The sequence below is a fragment of the Schistocerca piceifrons genome, chromosome 9 (genome assembly GCF_021461385.2).
Source record: "Schistocerca piceifrons isolate TAMUIC-IGC-003096 chromosome 9, iqSchPice1.1, whole genome shotgun sequence".
Classification (NCBI taxonomy): Eukaryota; Metazoa; Arthropoda; class Insecta; order Orthoptera; family Acrididae; genus Schistocerca; species Schistocerca piceifrons.
In genome coordinates, this window is record NC_060146.1 from 128,845,919 (window position 1) to 128,868,615 (window position 22,697).

Sequence of the window (22,697 nt, forward strand, 5' to 3'; positions counted from 1 at the left end):
ATCATACAAGGACAACAACAGATAATGATCACATAATGTTGAATATGCAATAATGCTGCCTTCATAAGGAACACATGCAACATAGTGCTGTCTTCGTGAGAAACAGTTCTGTATTTTGACAGTGGAAATCAGTGTCTCAACTGCTGAGATGCATTGTAGGCCAACAGAGTATTAACAAACTGGTTCTAGCTTAGAAACCATTCACTTCAAGACTGCTATAACTTGTAAGTTCATTACCCACTCAGTAAAAATAGGTAGTATTCTGTTGGGTATTGAGCATGTCAGAATCCAGGGAATTGAGGAAACTGACATAGCAGGTGTGGAAACGTGTCAGGGACACACTGCATCAATGTACTGTCTCTGCCGCTGTCTCCCGTATTGAGTCCAGTCACAACTTGTTGTCAGGAGAGTGGCAGGAAATGCTGGAAAATAAGGATTATTCAATGAAACTAACTGTCTGGCTGTGGCGATCCTTATCCTGTTTGCATTTGGGGTGAAGTGACATCTATCTCCCTCTGTATGGCTCGATGTCCTGTGACCCATAGCTTTCTATCCAGCTGTAAATTAGAGATATGCATTTCAGTACATCACTTTTTAACTAAGTGCGTGTTATGTTCTCACAAGATGGCAGCAATAAATTCGAGTGGGTTTGTGTCTTCTATTTTACCTGACAATTGGGCAAATGTGGTTCACATTTTAAAATTTGGTGAATTTTTTGCACTTCAGCGCAATCTAATAGCTGGAGGTTTCAGTGTGTTGCAGAATGGCTGACATTTCCATTTATAGTTCAGTGGTCAGCCAGTCACATGTGTGTGCTCTACTTTTTAACATCTGCTTCATTATACACTCTGTAAGCCATTTTTAAAGTTTTGTTCATTTAATCACAGACGTATTACAGTACAAAAATATGGGCACTAAAGATTTCAATGTCCTGTTCCGAAACAATTCTGTAATCATCCAGAAATGTATAACACATTTTGCCCCATAGTTCAAAATCATCATACATAAGCTTCAGTAAATGGTACTTTTAAACAAACAAAACAGAATATCCATAAAGTAGCCATCATTCGTCTTCCAGTAACCTCCATTGGCCATAGTACACTTTTTGCAACATTTATAAAGCTGCCAAGAAGTGTTGGCAAAGATTTTTTTGTCAGTTGTACCCAAGGTGGTTAGAGTAAAGAGAGATGGCGTTGTCTGTGCTGAGCATCGGCATCAGTTGAAGCCTGTCCACCATCTCTGTTAAGGCCCTGTGTTAAATTATCCTCATAGCATTAATGCTTTGAATTGACAGCCAGAGTACGTACTTTGAAACAATATACTTTTGTGGATGAATACTCACGATCAGACAGTTGAAAACATAATTTTTTAATGCCAAATCTCACTTGTCGAGTATGGTGTACAGCGTGACAAAAAGCCAAACGTTTTATTCCTGTTTGAAGTGGAGTTGGAGACTCACCAGGATGGTGGAGGCTGGCTTCACTTTTTCTGTGTAAAGGCACCTCGCTATATTCTAACCTCTTTTGTTGGAGCATTTGGATGTCTGGTGGATCTGCCTTTCGCAGAAGCAAGGGAACAACATGGAGTGTACAGAGTAGGACAGGTGTGTCTCACTGATGTTTGAGAAAAGTTATGGGGTGCTGAGGCAAGAAGTACAGTTTGGTGATCAAATTTGCTTTACACAGTCCTGTACAATTCTGGTCGGAAATGTTCTCTTTGTACCAACAACTGTGTGAGAATTTTCTTGATGCCGACAGTTTGACATCCAGGTCAGAATGAAGATGGGTAAAGTTTTCTTGATCACGAATATACTGAGGCTATGCTTCTCTGGATGTGGGAAAGCTGATGAACATAAGCATGTCATTTGTCACTTGGGCTCCCTGCACTATGTCTAACACTTTATGGCGATGGTCTCTAGAGAAGGTGGGTCTATACTGCACGTTTCAATGAAAGCTACACGAGTTTCAAACTGCGCTGCCTTCTTCTTGTCAGTTGATCTGAGTAGCACAAATTGGGGACAGATTGTGGAATATTTCCAAAACAAAAAATTTCTTAGTAGCCTTGTTAGCCAGAGGACAATTTTTCTTTTTACTGTGCTTGTATTGTCTATATTTTTGTCAAGTGAAAATATAAGTGGAACACTATTGATGTATTTTAAAAAAATTACATTCTTTAATATTAAATGTCCTGTGACAACTGCTGATTCTAATAGTTCAATTTAAAGTAGTTGGCATTTGACAGTGAACAGAAAAGGCTGGATTTCTTGCCAGCAACACAGCCTGGGGAGCTGTGCTAGAATTACTGGCTCTCACTGTGTTACCAGTTTCGTTGCACAATGTGTTGCACATGCCAGTTTTCAAGTAGAACCTTTTGTGGGATCAAAAATTTCAGCTGTTTCAAGAAAAGACTTAATTATGAAGCTAGTTAAAATTAATAACAGGTCTGACATCCTTAGAGACCTATAGAGACTTATACTGTGAATTCCAGATTTTTATGTGTTTTTTGTAGGAGGTAGAGATTTTAAAGTGATGGTCTATTACTGCAGAGAGTGGAGCACTGTGGTGGATGCCTACAGACAGTACTTTGGACTTTAAATGTCAGAGGTGAACTAATGTACTATAATTGTTTAATGTAAGTAGTACAGAAACTTGTAGAATAATGTAAATAATGTTTGGATTAAAGGTATCATCGAGAGGCAGAAAAATGAGACTTGCACGAGCGCGCGCGCTCGCGCGCGCAGCGCGCGCGCACGCACGCGCGCGCGCGCGGCGCGCGCGCGCGCACGCACACACACACACACACACACACACACACACACACACACACACACACACACACACACACACACTACATCTACAGAATGATCAGTATCTGTACATGTGAAATTATTTCATTGTAACTTTAATAACACTTACAGTTATTTGTTAAAAATGTTTGTAGCCATTCTAAGTCCCTTTTTATGCGGAATTGATTGTGCTCCTTTTATTTCAAAATCCTGCAGCACATTTTCTGGTTGACTTGCAGGGTGACTGCATCTCTGACACACTAATTAGAACACGTTTTCCTTTCAGATTATTCGACAACCAGAGAGGAAAGTGGAGCAAAACACTTCCCAGGTGAAAATCAAAGCCTGATGACTTGGTGACTTCTTATGGAACTGTTCACCAAACCTATACATTGGCTTTGTCATGTTTTTGTTATTGCGCTTCCATTCATGGACCCCACACACTTGTCACTGAGTGCTCCTTCAAAGTGAAGTCACACGTATCTGTCATTGTTCTTCATCAAGCATGGAAAGGCAAACAACAAACTGTTTAGCACACAGACTTTGTTATCCTCCATCAGGCAGTCATGTGGCAATCACATTACAATTCTTGGAGAAGAACTGTTGCCGTAACAGTGAGCAGAATGGGCTAGGAGGAGACTGAAATCTTAAATGTCGTATCATCTTACACTGTTACATGCATTTGGTTCAGGTTTAAAGGGAGTTTCTGGTCACACTGCACAGTGTACCGAATAAGTGCATGTAGGTGTACAGCAGTGGAGAGGGGAAAAGTGGGAAGGACGTGCATGCTCACTCCCTGTAGCTTAAAAAAAAAAAAAAGATTCATCTGAAAGCTAGCAAAGTTGTCAGTCTTGTTTGCATTCTAGTCGATGACACATTGCCTCTACTATTTGGAGAATTGTTACCTTTACTCCTAAATTGTTTACGTTGTTTAATATGTATAATTTCAGGAGAAGTGTTTAATTTGATGATACCTTCTGTTGTCCTGTAGTACATTACTTTGTTTTTCAGAGCTTGAGCATTCTACAAGCGGGTGTGAAGCTGCCACATCCGGCACACGTCCCTACACACCTGCCGGCATTCCCCGATCCACATGCGTACATAAGGACCCCGACTCACAAGCAGCCCGTGACAGAATATGAGGCTATTCGTGAGAAGGCGGCCACTCAAAAACGGGATGTGGAGAGGGCTCTAACCCGTTTTGTTGCCAAGACGAGTGAGACGCATAGTCTCTTTGTCGGTGTGGAGGATGGGCACGTTTTCCCTCTTATCGCGTGCAAACCTCATCATCCACCATACCTCAAGGCGCTGCTGCCGAGTGACCAGGTGAGTACACAGCCTACCGAAGGCAACGTTATTGGTTCCCCTCATTCTCCGTTCAGTATACAGATACATTTGATTTATTGTGCAGTGATTACAGCACATTAATTAATGAAAAAAATAATTTGGATCACTTTTATTATTATTTTTTTTTTTTTATTAGTGCTGACTGGATTTTAATCAGCCAAGCAGGTCATCTTCAGATCTGTGTTGAGAAAAGTAAAAAAATAAGTGCAACTATATAAAAACTATGTAAATGTAACATTATACATAATAGTGACAATGGTGTAACAAATAAGTTAAACATAGTGAACTTGCAAGTACCTGGTACTGCGAGGTGCAGTTTGTCAGCAGTGATAAAAATTACAGAAATACAGAGGATGCCATGGGGAAGTTTACATAGTCAATCAGGTGATGTGTACATATATCTGTGGCCAGTTCACTGATACAGTGTAAAGGAGGTACTTTGATCATAAAATAAAAGGAATTGTTCACTATGTATAAAACTGCAACTTGAACAATAAACAGTATGGACAAGAAGAGAATTGAAGCTTTTGAAATGTGCTGCTACAGAATAATGCCGGAAATTAGATAGGTAGGTTGAATAACAAAGAAGAGACAGTGAATCGAACTGGAGAGAAAAGAAATTTATGGCACAACATGACTAAACTAAGGTATGAGTCGATAGAATCACCCTCAGGCATCCAGAAACAATCAGTTTGGTAATGGAGGAAATGGGTTGGTAAGGGGGTGGGGGAGGCGGGGGAGTTTGGAGGATGGACGAAAATTGTAAAGGGAGACCAATGCTTGACTGCAATAAGCAGTGTCAAGTGGATTAAGTATGATTAGTGATGCAGAGCTGAAGGGATTATACAAGACACACTAATGTGGCAGCTGAAGCCAGGCTACCCTGACTAGTCTGGCTTCACCTGCCAGGGACTGTGATCGTGTGTGTGTGTGTGTGTGTGTGTGTGTGTGTGTGTGTGTGTGTGTTTGTGTTTGTGTGTTTGACAAAGGCGTTGTTGGCCAAAAGCTTATTCTGTGACTGCAACTCAGCATGTTCATTATTTCTTAATCAGCGTCTTATTTATTTCAGTGTGACTGGAAGAGTGAGCAATCACAAGGGAAAAATTCTTGACACATTCAGATTTAGACTGTCTTGCTTGTAAAGTAAAGCATATACAGTTTATAAAACTAGTGGTGTCTGTGGGAGGGCAATTGTGGCCGAATATTGGTAACTTTAACTACTATTGAAGTTGGTCAGTTGGCACCTGCACCTTGAATCTGTAACAACTCTGTGATTGTATGTATGAACTATCAACTTTTTTTTCAAAACATATGCAGAGTGTGTTCAAGTGGAAATACAGACCACAATAAATTTCAGTAGGCCCTAATACATTTCTGTTTTATTCCAAATAAACTTTCCAAATCTATGCTGGGTAAGCTACTAAGTGAGAACTACTAGGTAACATGTTATCCACTGCAGGAATATTCAATAATTGGTTGAACCATTCAAGACAAGGGCATCCTTGTGGGGTTTTAACGCAAAGTAACTGCCTTTGCATAACTGCTGTGCAGTAGATGTAGTGTGAGTGACGGGCATGCTCTTATAAGTCTCTCTTTGAATATATACAGTTCCAACTATTTATATAAATAGTTTTGATAAGAGGTTGCAGAATGCTGCCTAATATTTTACATTACAGGAAGGTTCTTATTATGTCATTTTCACTGAAACCATGTCCTTTTGGATAAGTGTCAAGCATACGTCAAATCTGTGTTTTGCAAGTAATACCATCTCACTAAGTCATTAATATATAACATGAATATGGCCATGTCATATTTCCTTGAGACACACTTGAAACATAACACTCCATCAGAGGCTATAAAGACTCAGATAGCAGTTTCAAATTTAAACAAACTCATCAAACTGACATGTTTGTAGGTATCCATACTGTGGTCAGGTTGTGATGTCATCAGACTGCTGCCTAAGATTGCGGAGGTGCACCAACATGTATTATGGGAACTAATGGTGGGGAAGATTTTATTTATTTATTTTTATTCATCCAAGGATCGTCTCACAATGGTGCAGGAATTGTAGTGGTAATACAATGAGAATCAATAGCTCAAATTATACAAACACACAGAATACATAAATATGCTTTATAAGGATAGGACAGGTGGTCAGTCATGGCTTCGATGAAGGGAGCAGCCCGGCATTTGCCTGAAGTGATTTAGGAAAATCGTGGAAAATGTAAATCAGGGCAGCTGGACAGAGCACACTCCATCCTCGAGAACATGAGGTCAGTGTCTCAATAGCTGTACTGCCTCACATGGTTGGTTCCTATCGTACTATGTTCTTTGATGTACACAAAACATGCTTAAAAACCTACTAATATAAAACATAGCTTTCTTCTTCATCACTGCACACAGTAATGACACTCACTTTGGTGACTCCTGCTGCTATGCCCAGTGCACAAACTCCTGTCTGTTCAGAAAACTGACTCCAGGCCAGAAAACGTTCAACTGTGCTCCTTGTGTGTCTTCGTGTCCTTCCTTGAATCCACCTGAAAAACTGAGCCAGCATCTCCCTGTGATGAGTGAGATGTGTAACTAAGGAGACAAGATATTACTAACTACACTTTACATCTTAACACATGATTTTCTTGTCAAAGTGATATACTGTGATCATGTGTTGAAATGCGACAGATTGTTTTAGTTAACCCCTTTAATTATTAACCGCTACTGTGAGTCCTCGAAGCAATCTTAATTGTGTAGTGTATTTTTCTACGAAGAACGTTTTAGCTGCCTTTTTAAACAGATGTATTTCAGTAAAGATTTTCATTTTTTTGGCAGATGTACTCCAAACTGCTCATGTTGCTTGGTTATGTAGAGAACTATTAGTGAAACGCTTGATAATATTTTCCCTGACATGCGGCACAGATTGGTAGATATGCTCAACTGGTGCAGTAGGGATGCCCAAGCCCACAACTTTTCTTATTTAAATCCTTATTTTCATCTGTTGAAGTTGTTTTTGTGCTTTTGGATTTATATTGCGTCTCTATACATCCCAGCACAGTAATGATTGGACCTTGATAAAATCATAGTATCGGAGAAACAAATTTGGTGGTCTCTGGTCCGAGTACATGATCTGCTACTGCCAAATTATCTGTGTTTACCATGCAGCAATTGCTCTTGTAGTACTTAAGTGAGGAGTTAACGGTAATTTTTGTATTTCTTATGTAAACTTGGCTGCATGTGTGGTGGATTTTAATTCCTCTCACTATGCGGATGTAGGTCCTTTGGAGTGATCAAATATTCATGCAACTTTCTTGTCGTCTTAAACTCTGTGTCAGTACCATCTCTTCTTAGTATTATGATATATGACTGTTGCATGAATGATAGGAAAATTTTCCTTTTAGCTGGTACTTTTTCACTTGAAACTTCAGATCTTTTAGGATGTAGTGCCCTGATCATGTCTCTGACAGAATGTTTGTGTTTTTTGAAAATAGTTCTTAAATGGTCAAACTTGTCATCCAAATACTGTGATTCACAGTTGCTTTTAGCGTTGTCAATTTGCCCTATACTTAACATATTGAGCAGTCAGCAGGAACAAGAGTTTGAAAATACTGCTAAACATGCAGTGTCCTCAAGGTGAGCTCAATATTGATACATTCTTATTCCATTCCCTTGCTTTCTCTCATTACTAGCCCTCATCCTCCCTCCCTTCGTTTCCCCCCTCACTCACTCCAACCGATATGAGCCCCCATCCCAATCTAGCTCTAGTGCCTGGAAGCTTAGCATTATTTTCTGTCTTGTGTATGCACCTATTGACCACTTTATTGTGTAGTGAGTGGTTATCTTGGCTACTTCTTGTGCCTGTATTCCACCCAGTATTTTCCGTTATCAAATTGGTATTGTAAGTAAACATTTTGTTTAGTAAGAACTGGTGAGATCTGTAGTGAATGCTTTTTAAAAAATCAAGCTATACAGGGCTATTACAAATGATTGAAGCGATTTCATAAATTCACTGTAGCTCCATTCATTGACATATGGTCACGACACACTACAGATACGTAGAAAACTCATAAAGTTTTGTTTGGCTGAAGCCGCACTTCAGGTTTCTGCCGCCAGAGCGCTCGAGAGCGTAGTGAGACAAAATGGCGACAGGAGCCGAGAAAGCGTATGTCGTGCTTGAAATGCACTCACATCAGTCAGTCATAACAGTGCAACGACACTTCAGGACGAAGTTCGACAAAGATTCACCAACTGCTAACTCCATTCGGCGATGGTATGCACAGTTTAAAGCTTCTGGATGCCTCTGTAAAGGGAAATCAACGGGTCGGCCTGCAGTGAGCGAAGAAACGGTTGAACGCGTGCGGGCAAGTTTCACGCGTAGCCTGCGGAAGTCGACGAATAAAGCAAGCAGGGAGCTAAACGTACCACAGCCGACGGTTTGGAAAATCTTACGGAAAAGGCTAAAGCAGAAGCCTTACCGTTTACAATTGCTACAAGCCCTGACACCCCATGACAAAGTCAAACGCTTTGAATTTTCGGCGCGGTTGCAACAGCTCATGGAAGAGGATGCGTTCAGTACGAAACTTGTTTTCAGTGATGAAGCAACATTTTTTCTTAATGGTGAAGTGAACAGACACAATGTGTGAATCTGCAGCAAATTCGCAATTCACCAAAAGTTAACGCGTTTTGTGCAGTCTCACGGTTTAAAATTTACGGCCCCTTTTTCTTCTGCAAAAAAAAACGTTACAGGACACGTGTATCTGGACATGCTGGAAAATTGGCTCATGCCACAACTGGAGACCGACAGCGCCGACTTCATCTTTCAACAGGATGGTGCTCCACCGCACTTCCATCATGATGTTCGGCATTTCTTAAACAGGAGATTGGAAAACCGATGGATCGGTCGTGGTGGAGATCATGATCAGCAATTCATGTCATGGCCCCCACGCTCTCCCGACTTAACCCCATGCGATTTCTTTCTGTGGGGTTATGTGAAAGATTCAGTGTTTAAACCTCCTCTACCAAGAAACGTGCCAGAACTGCGAGCTCGCATCAACGATGCTTTCGAACTCATTGATGGGGACATGCTGCGCCGAGTGTGGGAGGAACTTGATTATCGGCTTGATGTCTGCCGAATCACTAAAGGGGCACATATCGAACATTTGTGAATGCCTAAAAAAACTTTTTGAGTTTTTGTATGTGTGTGCAAAGCATTGTGAAAATCTCTCAAATAATAAAGTTATTGTAGAGCTGTGAAATCGCTTCAATCATTTGTAATAACCCTGTACTTTATCTGTAACATTTATGAAGTCATCATTATTTTCAAAATCTATATAAATTAGCATTGAGTGGATCAGTAAATTTGAACTCAAAATATGTTTTCAGTTGTGTTACAAACAGATGAATGATGTTCGTGAGTCAGCTATGTTGTCCTTTCTTGTTGGGTGTGCAGTATGACCTCTTCCAGTTGCTCAGAACAGCTTGATGTGCAAGGGATCAGTAGGAAATTATAACTGAATGTATGAAGCCTGTTTTACATGAATGACTTTCTGATCACTGTAGTTGTGAATATGTGCCCTGTGCCAGTGTGTAAATCAGCCACCAACCATATGTTGCATGGATGGGTCAGTCGGAATGTCAATGATCAGTTGGCTATGTCAGGTTTAGAATTCTAAAATCCTGAATATGCTGCAGACTGCACATACAGAGAAACAGGCGACTGTAGCATTGTCTGCTAACATTGGAATTTAAACTATTTACAATGTGCTCACTCCTGTTGTAATATTGATTTTGTGCTTTTCTGTCTTGTTAATCTTATTCTCATGAAGCAATTAGTGGTATTGACAAGGGGACATCAAATTGATTCTGTATTTTTAGATTTCCCTAAGGCTTTTGACACTGTTCCTTGCAAGTGACTTCTAATTAAATTGTGTTCTTATGAAGTATCATCTCAGTTGTGTTACTAGATTCGTGATTCCTGTCAGGAAGATCACAGTTCGTAATAATTGACGCAGAGTTGTCGAGTAAAACAGGAATAATATTTGGCATTCCCCAAGGAAGTCTTATAGGCCCTCTGTTCCTGATCTACATAAACAATATAGGAGACAATCTGAGCTGCCTCTTAGATTGTTTACAGATAGACACCATCCTTTACCACTGTGTTAAGTCATCAAATGATTAAAAAACTGCAAAATGGTGGAGACGAGATACCTGTATGGAGCAAAAAGTATCAATTGACTCTAAATCATGAAAAGTGTGAAGTCATCCACATGAGCACTAAAAGGAATGTGCTAAATTTCAGCTGCACAATAAATCACACAAATCTAAAGACTGTAAACTCAACTAAAAAAAAAGGATATTCAAAAAGAAAGAACAGATTTCAAACATTTGTTGTTGTTGTTGTGGTCTTTAGTCCAAACACTGGTTTGATGCAGCTCTCCATGATCTCTGTCGTGTGCAGCCTCTTCCTCTCTGAGTAACTGCACGATTTACTCGAATCTTAGCCGCACTCGAATCTAAGCTGCACCTGAAAAATGAGACTCGAAATCAAGGAAAAAAAATTTTCCCGAATCTAAGCCACACCTGAAATTTGAGACTGAAAATTCAAGGGAGAGAAAAGTTCTAGGTCGCACGTCCCAATCGAAACAAAGTTCATCCATTGTAATACGAGACACAATTTAGGTCGAATGAATGACGATACAGCTACAGTAGTTTGGTTCGAGTCGTAAGCTTAGCGGTTAAGCTTTACCGGGTAGCCATTGCTATGCGTCAGGCACTCCGTCCGTATTTATACGGGTACTCTTCCTTTTTCGCGTGTTTCGTCTGGTTTGAATCGATTGCTTATTTTTCTTTGATCTGATAAGTGCTGTTCTCTTTGTTATAGGTGTTTACGTCACTCTAAGCTGAAAATGCGTTATTGTACTGTGTCATGCATTGTTTGTCGCATTCTGATAATGTGTGTTTACGACCTGTCGCCGCTCGCGGCATTGCTTGCTTTTGTGCGCGCTACTGCTGCTTACGATAAAAAAGAGAGGAATTGTCTCATTAGAAAACAATGGCAAGAGACTGCTATTTGTTGTTACTTATACTGCTGCTTTCTTTGATAATGATTAACAAGAACCAAATAATAGACTGCGTATGATAGATGATGTTCTGAACGAGAGTTTAGCTAAAATTTTTCGCCGTTTGAAAGTCTTTGCAGACGCCTCTTTTGTACAGTACAATCTGCACAGAAATTAGAGTCATCTTAGATTTAAAAATCTAGTCAATTGCCGTGCTTAATTTCTGACTGTATCACTATTAGGCATAAGAATAATACGAACATAAACATGACATGATATGTATATTCTTCCGCGTTTGCTGTTGTCTCACACTAGTTTCGTAGTTTATTAGGCAGACAGGATTTAGATGAGATAGCAACAAACACGAAAGAATACATGGCAAAATGTTTGTATTCGTGTTATTCTTATGGTGAAGAGAATACTGCATGTGATTCACAATTCATAAAAGTTCCTATTAGCAACCATCTCTTCTCACAGGTAGGAAAAAATTCAGAATGTAGAGTTGGTCATATTGACAAACATCCCAAACAGTCTTGCCAGTCGGATTTTCATAGTACATTGAAATGCTGCTACAGTCGAAGATGAACAATACGGGATTTGTAATTACTTCGTTGGATAATGTATGAAAATGCAGTGGTCGAAACTCGAGGCGGAGAAAAAAGCTCGCCTTCCACCTTTTTTTTTTAATTTATTTACTTACTCAGAGATTTTGGCGCCAGTATTTATCTTTGTGCCTGCAAAGCATGCCTGTGTAGTGCTACATATATTCGATGGCAGAAGTTAGTTGTGGCAGCACCTACCAACATTTTTCAGAACTTCCGCTTACTTTGCACTCGATTCTAAGCCGCAGGTGGTTTTTTGAATTACAAAAACCGGAAGAAAAGTGCGGCTTAGATTCGAGTAAATACGATACTACAACCTACATCCATTTGAATCTGCTTACTGTATTCATCTCTTGGTCCCCCTCTATCATTTTTACCCTCCACGCTTCCTTCCAGTACTAAATTGGTGATCTCTTGATGCCTCAGGATGTGTCCTACCAACCGATCCCTTCTTCTAGCCAAGTTGTGCCACAAATTCCTCTTCTCCCCAATTCTGTTCAGTACCTCCTCATTGCATCTAATCTGCAGCATTCTTCTGTAGCACCACATTTCGAAAGCTTCTATTCTCTTCTTGTCTAAACTAGTTATCACCCATGTTTCACTTCCATACATGGCTACACTCCATACAAATACTTTCAGAAAAGACTTCCTGACACTTAAATCTATACTCAATTATAGCAAATTTATCTTCTTCAGAAGTGGTTTTCTTACTATTGCCGGTCTACATTTTATATCCTCCCTACTTCGACCATCATCAGTTATTTTGCTCCCCTAATAGCAAAAGAAATATTGAATTTAATTGATGAAAGGAGAAAATATAAAAATGCAGTAAATGAAGCAGGCAAAAGGGAATACAAACGTCTCAAAAATGAGATCGACAGAAAGTGCAAAATGGCTAAGCAGGGATGGCTAGAGGACAAATGTAAGGATGTAGAGGCTTGTCTCACTAGGGGTAAGATAGATACTGCCTACAGGAAAATTAAAGAGACCTTTGGAGAGAAGAGAACCACTTGTATGATTACCAAGAACTCAGATGGAAACCCAGTTCTAAGCAAAGAAGGGAAGGCAGAAAGGTGGAAGGAGTATATAGAGGGTCTATACAGGGGCGATGTACTTGAGGACAATATTATGGAAATGGAAGAGGATGTAGATGAAATGGGAGATAAGATACTGCGTGAAGAGTTTGACAGAGCACTGAAAGACCTGAGTCGAAACAAGGCCCCGGGAGTAGACAACATTCCATTAGAACTACTGATGGCCTTGGGAGAGCCAGTCATGACAAAACTCTACCATCTGGTGAGCAAGATGTATGAGATAGGCGAAATACCCACAGACTTCAAGAAGAATATAATAATTCCAATACCAAAGAAAGCAGGTGTTGACAGATGTGAAAATTACCGAACTATCAGTTTAATAAGTCACAGCTGCAAAATACTAACGCGAATTCTTTATAGACGAATGGAAAAACTGGTAGAAGCGGACCTCGGGGAAGATCAGTTTGGATTCCGTAGAAATGTTGGAACACGTGAGGCAATACTAACCTTACGACTTATCTTAGAAGAAAGATTAAGAAAAGGCAAACCTACATTTCTAGCATTTGTAGACTTAGAGAAAGCTTTTGACAACGTTAACTGGAATACTCTCTTTCAAATTCTGAAGGTGGCAGGGGTAAAATACAGGGAGCGAAAGGCTATTTACAATTTGTACAGAAACCAGATGGCAGTTATAAGTGTCGAGGGACATGAAAGGGAAGCAGTGGTTGGGAAGGGAGTGAGACAGGGTTGTAGCCTCTCCCCGATGTTATTCAATCTGTATATTGAGCAAGCAGTAAAGGAAACAAAAGAAAAATTCGGAGTAGGTATTAAAATTCATGGAGAAGAAGTAAAAACTTTGAGGTTCGCCGATGACATTGTAATTCTGTCAGAGACAGCAAAGGACTTGGAAGAGCAGTTGATCGGAATGGACAGTGTCTTGAAAGGAGGATATAAGATGGACATCAACAAAAGCAAAACGAGGATAATGGAATGTAGTCAAATTAAATCGGGTGATGCTGAGGGGATTAGATTAGGAAATGAGACACTTAAAGTAGTAAAGGAGTTTTGCTATTTAGGGAGTAAAATAACTGACGATGGTCGAAGTAGAGAGGATATAAAATGTAGACTGGCAATGGCAAGGAAATCGTTTCTGAAGAATAGAAATTTGTTAACATCGAGTATAGATTTAAGTGTCAGGAAGTCGTTTCTGAAAGTATTTGTATGGAGTGTAGCCATGTATGGAAGTGAAACATGGACAATAAATAGTTTGGACAAGAAGAGAATAGAAGCTTTCGAAATGTGGTGCTACAGAAGAATGCTGAAGATAAGGTGGGTAGAACACGTAACTAATGAGGAGGTATTGAATAGGATTGGGGAGAAGAGAAGTTTGTGGCACAACTTGACTAGAAGAAGGGATCGGTTGGTAGGACATGTTTTGAGGCATCAAGGGATCACAAATTTAGCATTGGAGGGCAGCGTGGAGGGTAAAAATCGTAGAGGGAGACCAAGAGATCAATACACTAAGCAGATTCAGAAGGATGTAGGTTGCAGTAGGTACTGGGAGATGAAGAAGCTTGCACAGGATAGAGTAGCATGGAGAGCTGCATCAAACCAGTCTCTGGACTGAAGACCACAACAACAACAACAACAACAATAGCAAAACTCCTTTACTACTTTAAGTGTTTCATTTCCGAATCTAATTCCCTCAGCATCTCCTGCTTTAATTTTCCTACATTCCATTACCCTTGTTTTGCTATTGTTGATGTTCAGTTTATCTCCTGTTTTTAAGACACCGTCCATCCTGTTCATCTTCTCTTCAAAGACCTTTGCTGTCTGTGACAGAAATACAGCAAACCTCAAAGCTTTATTTCTCCTCCCTGGATTTTAATTTCTATTCCAAATTTTTCTTTTGTTTCCTGTACTTCTTACTCAGTATACAGATTGAATAGTATCACGGATAAGCTACAAACCTGTCTCACTCGTTTTCAACCATTGTTTTCCTTACCTGCTACTCGACTCCTATAACTGCCATCTGGTTTCCGTACAAATTGTAAATAGTCTTTCGCTCCCTGTATTTTACCCCTGCCACCTTTAGAATTTGAAAGAGATTATTCTGGTCAACATTGTCAAAAGCTTTCTCTAAGTCTAAAAATGCAATAAACATTGGTTTGCCTTTCCTTAACCCATCCTTTATGAAGAGTCGTAGGGTTAGTATTGCCTCTGGAATCCAAACCGACCTGCCCCGAGGTTGGCTTCTACCAGTTTTCCCATTCGCCTGTAAAGAATTTGTGTCAGTATTTTGCAACCATGACTTGTTAAACTGATAGTCCCATAATTGTCACACCTTTGAACACTTGATTTCTTTGGAATTGGTATTATCATGTTCTTTTTGAAGTCTGAGGGTGTTTCACCTGTTTCATACATCTCGCTCACCAGATGGAAGAGTTTTGCTGTGGCTGGCTCTCCTAAGACTATCAGTGGTGCTATTGGAATGTTGTCTACTCCTGTGGCCTTGTTTCTACTTAGGTCTTTCAATGCACTGTCAAATTCTTCACACAGTATCATATCTGCCTTTCATCTTCATCTACATCTTTTTCCATTTCCATAATACTGCCCTCAAGTACATCTCCCTCATATAGACCCCATATATACTCCTTCCATCTTTCTGCTTTCCCTTCTTTACTTAGGACTGATTTTCTGTCTGAGCTCTTGATATTCAGACAGGTGGTTTTCTTATCTTCAAAGATCTCTTTAATTTTCCTGCAGGCAGCATCGATCTTACCCCTAGTGGTATATGCTTCTACATCTTTACATTTGTCTGCTACCCATTCCTGCTTAGCCATTTTGCACTTCCTATCGATCTCATTTTTGAGACATTTGTACTCCCTTTTGCCTGCTTAATTTACTGTATTTCTCATTTTATCAATCAAATTCATTATCTCTTGTGTTACCCAAGGATTTCTACTCGCACTCGTCTTTTAACCTACTTGATCCTCTGCTGCTTTCAGTATTTCATCTCTGAGAGCTACCCATTCATCTTCTACTGTGTCCCTTTTCCCTGTACTTGTCAATCATTTCCTAATGCTGCCCCTGAAAGTCTCTACAACCTCTGGTTCTTTCAGTTTTTCCGGGTCCCATCTCCTTAAGTTTCTACCATTTGCAGTTTCTTCAGTTTTAATCTACAGTTCTTAACCAATAAATTGTGCTCAGAGCCCACATCTGCCCCTGGAAATGTCTTACAATTTAGAACCTAGTTCCTAAATCTCTGTCTAACCATTGTATAATCAATCTGAAACCTTCCAGTGTCTCCAGGTCTCTTCCATGTATACAAACTTCTTTCATGATTCTTAAACCAAGTGTTAGCTATAATTAAATTATGTTTTGTGCAAAATTTTGTCAGATAGCTTCCTCTCTCATTCCCTTCCTCCAGTCCCTATTCATTTACGACTTTTCCTTCTCTTCCTTTTCCTACTATTGAATTCCAGTCCCCCATGGCTATTAAATTTTCATCTCCCTCAACTGTTTGAAATTTCTTTTATTTCGTCATACATTTCTTCAATCTCTTCTTCAGCTGCAGACCTAGTTGGCATATAAACTTGTACTGCTGTGGTAGGTGTGGGCTACTATAATGCATGCACTATGCTATTCGTAGTAGCTTATCTGTGTTCCTATTTTTTTATTCATTATTAAAGGTGCTCCTGCATTACCCTTCTTTGATTTTGTATTTATAACCTTGTATTCACCTGACCAGAAATCCTTTTCCTCCTGCCACCGAACTTCACTAATACCCACTTCATCCCACAGTTATTCACTTTCCTTTTTAAATTTTTTAACCTACCTGCCCTATTAAGGGATCTCACATTTCACGCTCCAATCCATAGAACACCAGTTTTGTTTCTCCCAATAACTATGTCCTCCTGAGTAGCCCCCGCCCAGAGATAATTTGGAATATCTTATGCAAGAGGACATCACTATCATGTAACCATACAGGAGAGCTGTGTGCCCTCGGGAAAAATTACAGCTGTAGTTTCCCCTTGCTTTCAACTGTTCACAGTACCAGCACAGCAAAGCCATTTTGGTTGATGTTACAAGGCCAGTTCAGTCAGTGAACCAAACTATTGCCCCTGCAACTACTGAATAGGCTGCTGCCCCTCTTCAGAAACCGCACGTTTGTATGCCCTTTCAACAGATATCCCTCCGTTGTGGTTGCACCTACAGCTAACTGTATCACTGAGGCACACAAACCTCTGCACCAACAGCAAGGTCCATGCTTCATGGGAAGGATTCAGACATTTATTACTTCCAAACTACAAAAGATATAAACACAATTCCAACGTTCCTGGAAAGAATTTTTATGCATTCAATTTGAAAACCATGTGCCACATGCAAATATGAAAACAGTGGCTCATTTCCTGCCACACGCGGAGAAACCGGTCTCTTGTTATCGAATTCACAGTTTCAACAATGCGATGTCGCGGACTTTCAAGTGTCAGACATAGGAGGAATAAAAACGTGGTCTTTTACTTAACCCCACAGATAAAAATCACAAGTTGCGAGGTCTGGAGAACTGGTAGACCACTGGTGATGAAGTTCATTTTCTGTTCCTCTTCGTCTAATCCAGCATCTTGGAATGGTGTCATTCAGGTAACATCGGTCTCCAGACCTCACACCTTGTGACTTTTATCTGTGGGATTACGTAAAAGATCGCGTTTTTATCCCCCGTATGCCTGACACTCTTCAAAGGCCATGAGATTGCATTGTTGAAACTCTGAATTCGGTAACGAGGGACCAGCTGCCTGGCAGGAAATGAGCTACCGTATTGATATTTGTCTTGTAACACATGGTGCTCCCATTGAATGCAAAAAAAATTGAGCTTTTCTCTTTCCAGGAACTTTGGAATTGTTTTTCTATCTTTTATAGTTTGGAAACAATTAATGTTTGAAATTTGTTCCTTCTTTGTGAATAGTCTTGTACTTAGAGGTTACAATTATGAATAACTTAAATTGGAGTGATCACATGGATAATTTGTGGAGAAAGCAAACCAAAGATTGCAATTCATTTGCAGAACACTTAGAAAATGTAACAGGTCTACTAAAGAGACTGCTTACACTACACTTGTCTGCCCCCTTCTGGAATACTGCAGCATAGTGTGGGATCCACATAAGATAGTATTGGCGGAGGACATCAAAAAAGTTCAAAGAAGGGCAGGTCCTTTTATATTATTGTGAAACAAGTAAGAGAGTGCCTCAGATATTATACCTGAAATGGGGTGGTGATCATTAAAACAGAGGCATTTTTCACTGTGGCAGGACCTTCTCACCAACTTTATCCTCAAAGTGTGAAAATATTTTGTTGGATCCCAGATTCATAGGGAGAAATTATCATAATAAAATAAATCAGAGCTCACACAGAAAGATTTAAGTGTTCTTTTTCTGACATGCTGTTAAAGACTGAAATGGTAGACAAGTAGCTTAAAGGTGGATTGATGAACCCTCTGTCAAGCACTTAATTGGGAATTGCAGAGTAATCATGTAGCTGTAGCTTTTTACGGTATTGTTTGCTTTGTTTTTCCGACATACTGAAAAAATTGCGTAAGGACTTGATATTTACAAAAACTTTACAGCTTTTACCTGGACGCCAAAAAAAGAAAAATTGTTCTTTCCAGGCATTTGGATTTGAAAGGTTCCACAATAGACAAATTATGATGTGTAAATGAGATGACATATTTAAAGAAACGCAAATGACACCAGAAAAACATGAAGCATGAGAATTAAAGCATCCAGTAGGTAATTTAGATGAAACATGGGTTTTTCACATTACACTGTGAAGAAATGTTGTCACATTGATAGTGTCTGCAGAGTCTCTCCACAACGGCGAGCTCCGCTTGTCTCGCCTTGTGGAGCGCGTAAGGTAGGCAGCATATTCATGTTGCTGTATAAGCTAGGGTCAGGGATTCACTGCTTATGGCTGCAGTTATGTTCGGAAATTGGACTCATCATTGTTACAGTTAAAAGAATGAAATTAATTAATTATATTAATTAAAGTTAAATACACTGTACTCACCAATATCACAGTAGGTGCTGGGAATGTTTTCCTCTTTCTTGAAGCCATATTTCAACACATTTGCATTTATTTGTGAATACTGTACCGATGTTTCATGTGTAATCAATTGCAGATAATCAGTTATCGTCGTCTTCAGTTCATCTACTGTCTTCAGGTTTCTGTGATACACAAATGTTTTATCCATATCCCAAAGGAAATAGTTGGGCAGAGACAGATACAGTGAGCATGGGGGCCAGAGACCTTTCATAATTACTCCGTTTCGAAACATTTCATTTAAAAATCATAGAGACTGGTGTGTCATATGAGCAGCAACATTGTTTTGTTGGAAACATGAATGACTGATCTCATTTTCATTCAGCAGGGTAATAAATGGATGGGAAGAATAGACATTGGAAGTGACGATAGTGTCAAAAAAGATCAGTCCTATAATTTGCTCACATTATGGTAACCTTATTCAACTTTTCTCTGCATGTCATAGCATTTCTCATAAGGTATGTGGATGTTCTGATGACCAAATTAGTTGATTTTGGGAATTAATGGAGCCAGATAGGTGAAACCAAGGTTGATCAGTGAAAAAGGTTTGATCTAAAACACCAGCTCTATGTTCATTAACAAATTACTGAACCCATTCACAATATGCTATTCGTTCTGCATAGTCCATACAACGTAGTTGTTGCACAGTGCTTTGGTTACGGCCTTATGTGTTGTCGTATGAGATTTTAGCCTCTTGCAATAAACTCCTTACCGATTTTGTTGGTCTCCGCAGCACAATATCTGAAATGTCATCAAGCTTTTGTTCTGTTAAAATTGTGCGCCTACAAGTTCATGGTGCATCATGAAATGAACCTTTTGGATGAAATCTGAGAATTAAATCACATACGTTGCCACAATGTGGACACCTCAAAGCTGGAAAACGCAATCTAAATTTCCGCCTCACATGCTCCTCAATGTTTCCTCCTGCACGAAAATCTCTTCCACTAAAAACATTCTGTCTGAAATAGTAAGCATTCTCTCTACACTCAGCTTATGCAAGAACTAGACAATAAGACAACTGACAGCCACAACACTTGTGCGCCACTACTGCCCCCACCCTGCCACTGCAGAACCACGGAACCCGTGTACGCGAGACTTGAATATGCTGCCAACTTTACACACACCGCAAAGCGAGATGTGTGAGGCTCACCCTTGTGGAGAGACTTTGCAGGCGCATGGTACTTGAAGCATTGTCAGACAAATGTGCCACTCACTGTTTTGTAGTGTTATGCACAGCGTTGGAATGTAGACATAAAGTCCGTGACGGTGCTTCATTTGTAATAATTATGGTGTGTATACTGTTACTATGTGCTCCCGCAAATTCTTGGTTGTAAACACAACAGTACTGACACCACGGTCAGGTTTTCTGTTTGCTTTGCTGTGTTATAGGTAATGTAGTTCGAAATGTTGTATAATACCTCTTGTTGACAATGTAGTAATGAGACGTGAATAAATTGTGACAGTAAAGTCATTGATGAAATACTGTTTGACAAACCCCGCACTATTTTGCAGGTGTTTGAATTCGACGAGGAACTGTCGAGCCCTCCTCAGCGACCGCCACGGCAACGCCGCGAAGCTGACGGGGAGGAGGAAGGTGACGAGGAAACTCGCGAGGGTGACGATGCGGCGCGTGCTGGCGATGCGGACACAATCGACAACCCTTACCTGAGACCCGTGAAGCTGCCCCGCCGCAAGAAGCCTGTGGCGTCGACACCGGCGCCTGCGAAAGCGTGACGAGCTGTCAGGAGAGGGAAAGGGAGAGGTGCTGAACCCACCCCGTAGGACAGAATGATACCAGGGGGCACCCTTTCGCTGTTGGTGTAACAGTGGACATTTGTCTGTCTGTACTCAGTGATGAACTATTCTTGTGGAGGTGTAATCCACTTTCAGTAAGCCACTGTATGAAGAGGTGAACTAAATGTGCTGTGTTGTAAATTCTAGACTGCATTGTGGACAGTGAAATAAAGGTAATTCGACTGATTATGGAGGACACAGAATATGGCAGTTTGAATGTCATTGTCTTAACAGGACATAACTTCTTGTCAGAAGTCAAAAGACTTTCCTTATCTTAGTATTAAGGACGATTTGCATTATGTTACTTTTTCTAAATAAATTAAGTTTTTGATATGTGAGGTAAAGTGTTTGGCATGCTGTTACTACTTCCATTCGTACTTCATAGATCTTACTGTAACAAAGAATTTTCGTTGTTTTGGAATAAGTGAAGGCTGTCAAATTAATTTTGTATGTTATATTAACAAGCCTTATTCTGAGCTTAGAAAAGCTACAAATGAAGACAAAGTGATTGTTAAAGCTGTTGCTTCTTTCTTTAGTTACAGTAACTAGCTATTGGTTACCTACTACTGCTTGCTTGACAAATAGCACGTGGCATTAACTTTCTTAAAAGAAGTAATTTTCCTGCGTAGGCTTTTTAACATTTTAAAATAAAAACTTTATTCCATTATTAATGATTTGCCAGTTTTGACCCCTTGGCTTTATCAAGCTAGAAAATGTGCAAGGGGAAGAAATTATCTAATAGACAATAATTAAATGAAGTGTTTATTAAAAAAAAGCCTAAACAAGAAACTGATTTTTTTAAAGAAATTTATAGCAACTGCATACCCATCATGAAAAAGACACTGATAACTGAAAAAACAGAACAGTTATCTAGATGTTGTACGAATAGATAGCCCTATTTGTTATGTATCATGTAGAAAATTTCAGTCCTATTGTCACATTTAAAAATTAGCTAATTATTATAATATTTTCTTTTCAGTTGTAAGGGATCCCCAATTTTTTCCCTTAATGTGTATAATGTAAATTTATTGAAGTAGGAAATTTAAATTAGGGTAAGCATATTTAACTAATGGCAACAGCCTTGCTGCAGTGGATACACTGGTTCCTGTTAGATCATCGAAGTTAAGCACTGTCGGCCGTGGTCGGCACTTGGATGGGTGACCATCCAGGCTGCCATGCGCTGTTGCCATTTTTTGGGGTGCACTCAGCCTCGTGATGCCAATTGAAGAGCTACTCGACCGAATAGTAGCAGCTTCGGTCAAGAATACCATCTTACGACCGGGAGAGCGGTGTGCTGACCCCACATCCCTCCTATCCGCATCCTCCACCGAGGATGACACAGCTGTCAGATGGTCCCGGTAGGCCGCTCGTGGCCAGAAGATGGAGTGAGTATTTCACTAATAATCAGAAGTCTAGGGTCCTGGGTTCAAATTCAGGTACTATTTAAAACACGAGTGAAAGTCATCACAAACATAAGGAGACACCCTAATAATGCAAATGGCCTTGGCAGAGGAGCGGACAATGGGCTGGACACCCTCTTGCTCCAGGGGTTGGAAATTGCCCCTAAAAGGCACAAGAATCGACAGTGATAAGTGGCATGAGGATGCAGAAGGCAATGAAAACATTTGCATTAAAGATACTCAGTGTGTACCGTTTGCACAGTTCAGCTAAAGAATTATTCTCATTGAAACTGACAACAAACCAATGCCAACAACAATAGTTCATGTTTACGTGCCTATGTGGCCATTGAACAGGTATCGCCATGTTAATGGGAAGAACAGAAGATGGTGTTACAGGAGACTATGGGCTCAGCAGTAGTAATGAGAGGAGGTAGACTAACCGATTCTTCATTAAACTTCAGTTGGTAATAGTAAGTACTCTACTCTAAAATTGGACCACGTACTTTGAATAGGCATGGAGACGTGAAGATTTCAGCTGGGTTAATCATGATCAGAGATCCCGAAATCTGGTGTTAGATTGTATCAGGAGC

General features: G+C 40.0%; 1 protein-coding gene across 2 annotated transcripts in view; it reads left to right on the forward strand.

The window, feature by feature from the left end:
* LOC124717167 (transcription initiation factor TFIID subunit 8-like) overlaps nucleotides 1-21,166 on the forward strand; it is a 51,073-nt gene extending 29,907 nt beyond the window's left edge. Inside the window, exons 3-4 of one of the 2 annotated variants that reach the window (XM_047243937.1) lie at nucleotides 3,797-4,111; nucleotides 20,426-21,164. In XM_047243937.1, coding sequence (XP_047099893.1) covers nucleotides 3,797-4,111; nucleotides 20,426-20,647 — 537 coding nt within the window. In that variant the 3' untranslated portion in view covers nucleotides 20,648-21,164. Of the gene's footprint in view, nucleotides 1-3,796; nucleotides 4,112-20,425 lie in introns of both variants that reach the window. The other variant, XM_047243938.1, reaches the window with a different exon arrangement.
* The last annotated feature ends 1,531 nt before the right edge of the window (nucleotides 21,167-22,697 follow it).